At 56.1% G+C, this 6,230-nt stretch overlaps 1 protein-coding gene across 1 annotated transcript; it reads left to right on the top strand.

Annotated features, from left to right (window-relative positions):
- Positions 1-1,156: 1,156 nt before the first annotated feature.
- On the top strand, positions 1,157-3,370 carry FOXD1 (forkhead box D1). The gene has a single exon (XM_084880443.1). It carries the CDS (start codon positions 1,282-1,284, stop codon positions 2,704-2,706), a length of 1,425 nt encoding a protein of 474 aa, XP_084736569.1. The 5' UTR covers positions 1,157-1,281; the 3' UTR covers positions 2,707-3,370.
- The last annotated feature ends 2,860 nt before the right edge of the window (positions 3,371-6,230 follow it).

Genomic DNA, 6,230 nt, shown 5'->3' with positions numbered 1-6,230 from the left:
TTGGAGATTAGCCTGAAGCGTTGAGTAGAAAGTTCCTCTTATCTATATCTAGAGAGTCCCTTCCCCCATTATGAAAAGACTGAGTTTCTAGGTACAAAAACTTTTTTTTAACAAAATTTTTGTGTGTATTTGTTTTTTTCATTAAGTGTTTCTATTTCTTCTCTGCATTCAATCATTTCTTGATTCCCATTAAAATTATCAGGTCCTCTCATTAGAGTGGCTTTAGTGTAGCTGCCAAGTTTCTAGAGCATTCACTTGCAGATAAGTGACTAAAACGCCTGTCTTACAGCATTTTTATGAACAGATGGTGGAAAACAAACGTCTTTGGAGAAGAACCGAAGGAGGCAGGTGAAAAGGTCAATAAACAATTATTGTGCTTAAACCGGGGAGGGCCATCTCATCGGGTCCGATGAGGGCACTCGCCCCATCTAGGGGAGAGGGGACCACCCATCAGACCTCAGAGCCATTCCCCGCAGACAAGGGGGCGTCGGGGTGCCGGGCTGCGCGGCTCACACGGGCCACGGCGGAGCGGCCACACCGTCGAGTCACCCGGGTGCATCTGGAGGTTGGGCTGAGCGCTCATTGAAGAGGCGGCATCTGGGAGCCCCGCCTCCTGCCCAGGAGACAGATCGCCGCGGGCCAGCCCGTGATTCGGGTCTCAGCCCTGGTGGCAGGGCACTCGGGACCCTCCCGCTCCCTCTGGGCCCTCGCTCCCGCCGCCGGGAGAACTTTCCCTCTCGGTCGGAGCGGGTCTCCGCGCTCGCCACGCTCCCCCGGCCGCGCTCTGACGCGCGCACCATGTGACAGGCTCCCTCCAGCTATAAGCGGCGCGGAGGGCCGCCCTCTCCTGGTCTCAGCCCTCCACTCCCTCCCGGAGCTCCGGCCCCGGGCTCCCGGTTCCACACCCTCCCGGCGTCCGACAGACCCGCTCTCCCAGGGCCCCGCCACCCCCTCCTCCAGTGACCCGGCCCGGGGCGCTCGGAGGGGAAGGTCAAGGGCCCCTCCCGGGCCGGGGAGCGCGGGGCGCGGGGGCGCAGAGCCGCGGGGACGCCGCGGCGGAGGCGGAGGCGCTGGAGTTTCCAAGTCGCTGCAGCTCTAGCCCCGGCCGCGCCGGCCCCGCCGCAGCCCCCGCACCCGCAGCCTGAGCGGCGGCACCCCCAGCGTGGCGCCCCGGGGCCCGGCCCGCCGCCCGGGACCAGGGCCGGGGCGCGGCGGGAGCCCGGAGCCCGGCGCCCCTATGCGCCCCCTCGCCGCCGCCGCCGCCAACACCGCGCGCCAGCGATGACCCTGAGCGCGGACATGTCCGATGCCTCCGGCCTCGCCGAGGAGACCGACATCGACGTGGTGGGGGAGGGCGAGGACGAGGACGACGAGGAAGAGGAGGACGAGGGCGGCGGTGGGGGGCCCCGGCTGGCGGTCCCCGCCTCGCGGCGGCGCCGCTCCTACGCCGAGGACGAGCTGGAGGACCTGGAGGAAGAGGACGACGACGAGGACCTCCTCCTGGCCCCGCGGGCGGGCGGCTCCCCGGGGGCCCCGGGCCCGGCTCCGGGCGCGGGGGCCGGGGCTGGCGCGGGCGGGGGCGCGGGCGGCGTTGGCGCGGGCGCTGCCGGCGGCGCTGGCGGGGGCGCGGGCGGCGCCAAGAACCCGCTGGTGAAGCCGCCCTACTCGTACATCGCGCTCATCACCATGGCCATCCTGCAGAGCCCCAAGAAGCGGCTCACGCTGAGCGAGATCTGCGAGTTCATCAGCGGCCGCTTCCCCTACTACCGGGAGAAGTTCCCCGCCTGGCAGAACAGCATCCGCCACAACCTCTCGCTCAACGACTGCTTCGTCAAGATCCCCCGCGAGCCGGGCAACCCGGGCAAGGGCAACTACTGGACGCTGGACCCCGAGTCCGCCGACATGTTCGACAACGGCAGCTTCCTGCGCCGGAGGAAGCGCTTCAAGCGGCAGCCGCTGCTCGCGCCCAACGCCGCCGCCGCCGCCGCCGAGACGCTGCTGCTCCGCGGGGCCGGGGGCGCGGGGGGCGCGGGCGACCCGGCCGCCGCCGCCGCCGCGCTCTTCCCGCCGCCGCCGCCGCCCGCCTACGGCTACGGCCCCTACGGCTGCGGCTACGGCCTGCAGCTGCCGCCCTACCCGCCGCCCTCCGCGCTCTTCGCCGCCGCCGCGGCCGCCGCCGCCGCCGCCTTCCACCCGCACTCGCCGCCGCCGCCCCCGCCGCACGGCGCGGCCGCCGAGCTGGCCCGGACCGCCTTCGCCTACCGGCCGCCCCCGCTCGGCGCCGCCGCCGCCCTGCCCGGGCCCCTGCCGGCCTCCGCGGCCAAGGCGGGCGGCGGCCCCGGCGCCTCGGCCCTGGCGCGCTCGCCCTTCTCCATCGAGAGCATCATCGGGGGCAGCCTGGGCCCCGCCGCCGTCGCCGCTGCCGCCGCCGCCGCCGCTGCGCAGGCCTCGCCCGCGCCCTCGCCCGTAGGGACGCCGCCCGCGCCCGGACCCGGACCCGGACCCGGACCCGGACCTGGACCCGGCGGCGGCGGCTGCGCGGCTCAGGCGGCCGTGGGTCCCGCGGCCGCGCTCACTCGCTCGCTCGTGGCCGCCGCGGCCGCCGCCGCCTCCTCCGTGTCCTCGTCGGCCGCGCTGGGGACGCTGCACCAAGGCGCCGCCCTGCCCGGCGTGGAGCCCTTTACCGCTAGGATTTCCAATTGTTAGGAACGCGCTGTTGGCGCGCGAGGACGCAGGTAGGACCCCGCTCCTTTCCTCCTCTCGGTGGGTTTGGTGTGTGTAGCCCGCCCCTCCCGACCTCGCACCCCGGTTCTCGCCGCTTCGGATTCTCCGAGGAGACTGTGTGGCCACCGATCGGCGCGCCTTGGGCCCCGCGGGTCCTTCTATTTATGCAAAGTCGCCCTGTGCGGCGGCCTCCAGCCGGGGTTGGGAGGGAGAGGGTGCTGGTGGGGTCCACCCTGTCGAGGCACCAGGGGCTTCCTTGACGTTGGGGAAATAATCTTAAACATTCTAAAGCCTTTTTTGAGGTCTAGAGATGCTCAGGTCCAGGCATGAATCAGTAATGTTCAAAATGCGAATGCAAAAATAGTAAAGGTCCTGAAGAATGCCAGCAAAGCAATAGTTTTTACTTGAGGACACTTGTCTGGTGTGCTTTTTCACGAAAAGGAAAAAAACACACACACAAACAAACAATTCACATGTTTACACAAGGAAAAAAGTCAAAATTATTTCTTATTTTAACCTGTGTTTTGTACCATAATAGACACGCGGAACTTTTATTTTGTACTTACTGCATATTCTTTACAAGGAGTATTGTAAATTTTACGGGCAATTGTACTATTCTAATGTAAGATTTTTACACTTTTTTTCAGAAATAAAATGCTTACTTTTCAAAGAAAACCCACCAAAAGAATTTGCTTCAATTGTCCCCTTCTTAGTTTGCTTTCTTTTTTATGAAAAAAAAAAGTTTCTATGTGAGAGAAGTAGGAACGAACCTATTATAGAAAAGGCAAGTGCTAGTTTCAAAGAGAGTTTAACAAAACCTTCATTGCAGGAGATCAGAAGTTATTTTTAAATGACTACAAATAAAAGACGTCACTTTGGTATACATTTTCAAATCTCATTCCATTCCATTTTGGTGATTATTAAGGCGATTTAAAATTAAAGACACTGTTACCCTAGGATAACTTTATAGAACCTTTTCATTTTTGAGCTCCCCATTTCAAGCAGTTTCCATTCATGTTTGAGCACAATATTGTATGTGTCTGTGAAAACTCTGCAACATAGTATTATAGCAACAGAAGCATCACAAGTAAAGAGGCAGTTTTTAGTTTTAAAAATGTAATAGACATGATCAGTTAAATAGCTTTAAAGTCCTGAATAAGAAAATATATACAAATATATTTTGTGTATTTATATATACAAAATAAGTTGTATTTGAAAGTCCTGGTAAAGCTACTATTTCCTCAACAGAAGGAATTCCAGTAATTGCATAAAGAAGTTTTTATCCCAAAATGCAAACATCAAAATTTTAGTTTGAATGAATAGTAAATAATAAAAATGAAAATGCACCAGGTGTTTATTGAACTAACTATATTTATACAATTTAGATAACATAATCTCTTTTCAAATTCTATGTGTTTTCTTTAAACTTATTGCAGGCAATTTTTAGATCTTGAAGTTATGTGAGACTACTTTTGATGACTGGAAATGTTTTTGAGGACTTCAACTAAAACCAAGGTGTGTGTAAAACATAGTTTAAGTGCTTATTACCAGTGAGTTGCAGCATAAGTAAAAACTGAATAGTTTTTCAAATGTCTGAACAGGAATATATATTGGAAGATCTGCAAATTTAACCTAGCAAGTTATCAAAGACTGAATTATAGGCCAGTATTTTGCAGTGACATGCATTCTGGATCTCTGTCCTCTCTCATTTATTTTTAGAGAGAGAGAGAAGAAGAAGAAGAAAAAAAACTTGATTCACTGTCTCAAAATTAAATTCAGTCTCCCCTCCCCCCCAAAAAAAAGTGCTTGGAAGAAATTAAGTGAGTTTAAAGTAAATACATTCACCCTCAAACTTATCACTAAACCTATCGATACAAATCAAAGTATTGTTAGGCAAACGTCTTATATGCAAAGGTTACTTTTATTCTGTCCTGGCTAAGGGAGGCTAAGGGAGAGGAGACATTGGAACGCAGGGCATCCGATGGCGCTGCCACCCGGATGGGGAGGCGTTAGCGGGCGGAACCCAATGGCACCGGCACTCTATATTGTGTAGATGTGACATTTTGCTGTGAAAGTCATGACGAAGAGAGCAAAACCAGACACTTGCGTGTCGTTATTTGCAGGAGGCTTAGAAGTCCTGAAAGCAGGGAATCCCAGCCAATCCCTAAATTCAGATTCCCGCATTTTTAAAAGAAAGTGCTGGGGCAGGCCGAACCTTCCCCTTAAGGGAAGGCCATGGCAGGTAAGCACTGGGCGATCCAGCGCTGGCCTCGCCCCGGCCCCCGAGTTCGGGTCCCCGCCTGGTCCCTGCCCTTTAGAGAGACCACCAGCGTTTAGTGAGCTCTGAGCCAAAAGGAAAAGTCAGCCCGGCCGGCCGGCCCGCAGTTGGGGAGACACGGAGCAGCGAGGGCCGCGGGCCGGTGCCCTGGGGGCTGTGACGGCCGTGGAATCAATCTGGGCTGCGGGGCGAGGGCCGGGGGCGGGCGAGGGTCGGGCGGGGGACCGTGGACGTGGACCCCGCGAGCCGGGAGCGCGGGGCGAGCCCGGTGAGGCCGCGGGGCGAGCAGGTGCTGGAACAAAGGCCGCCCGACCACCGAGGCCTTCGCCGGGCGAGGACGACTCCCCCGGGGCTCCTCATTCGCATGCAAATACAGCCCTGGTCCCTTTGAAGGATGTTTGCGTGTTTGTAAGGATGGAGCCCGCTGGAACAAGCCTTCCTCAATAGGCTGGGTCTCGAAAAATAAACCATTTGGACAAACATTGGCCACCGGCTCTCCTCCTCCCAACTACAAAGTGTGGATTTGCTACAACTCATTAACCCGGCGCTTTTCTCCAGTCTCTTCTCCTGGTTTCCCGCTCATCCAACGCCCCCGGAGAGCCCGGAGACAAACGACCGCAGCGCAGTGGGCAGGGAATTGCAGTTAATAGGGAGCGGGATCTATTGGGCTAATGGTTCGGGCAGGTCCGGGAGATGGACCACACAAAAAGGAGCCCCTCCATTCAGCGCTCTGTTGTGCCCGGAGGTTTAATCCGCGGCTGGATTGAGCCAAATATTATCTATTGCGGAGGTAATGAAGCCCTTATGGATGGAATTGCTCCTTGTACCACACATGGTGTCATGACCTTAGGTTGTTTCTTGGTTGGTTTCTTTTTTTCTCTATTGGGTAATTATTTTGTTTCTTTAAAATAAGCTAGCGCTTCTGCTTAACAGTGCGTTTATTCCCCATCTCCATTCCCTGCATTTATTTAAGAGCTACTTCCCTTCCTAAGAAAGAAAGAAAGGAAGGAAGAAAGAAAGAAAGAAAGAAAGAAAGAAAGAAAGGAGAAAAGGAAGAAAGGAAACAAAGAAAGAGAAAGAAAGATAAGGAAAGAAAGAGAAGGAAAGAAAGAGAAGGAAAGAAAAGAGAAAGGAAGGAAGAAAGAGAAACTACGGAGAGGAAGGAAAAAAATATAAAGACATATTTTCTTCCTATTTTTTACTCATTGAGGTCTCTACTTCTCCGTCC

The sequence above is a fragment of the Pipistrellus hanaki genome (assembly GCF_964339955.1).
Source record: "Pipistrellus hanaki genome assembly, chromosome: 4".
In the NCBI taxonomy this organism is placed as follows: Eukaryota; Metazoa; Chordata; class Mammalia; order Chiroptera; family Vespertilionidae; genus Pipistrellus; species Pipistrellus hanaki.
This window is presented reverse-complemented; position numbering and strand designations above follow the sequence as displayed.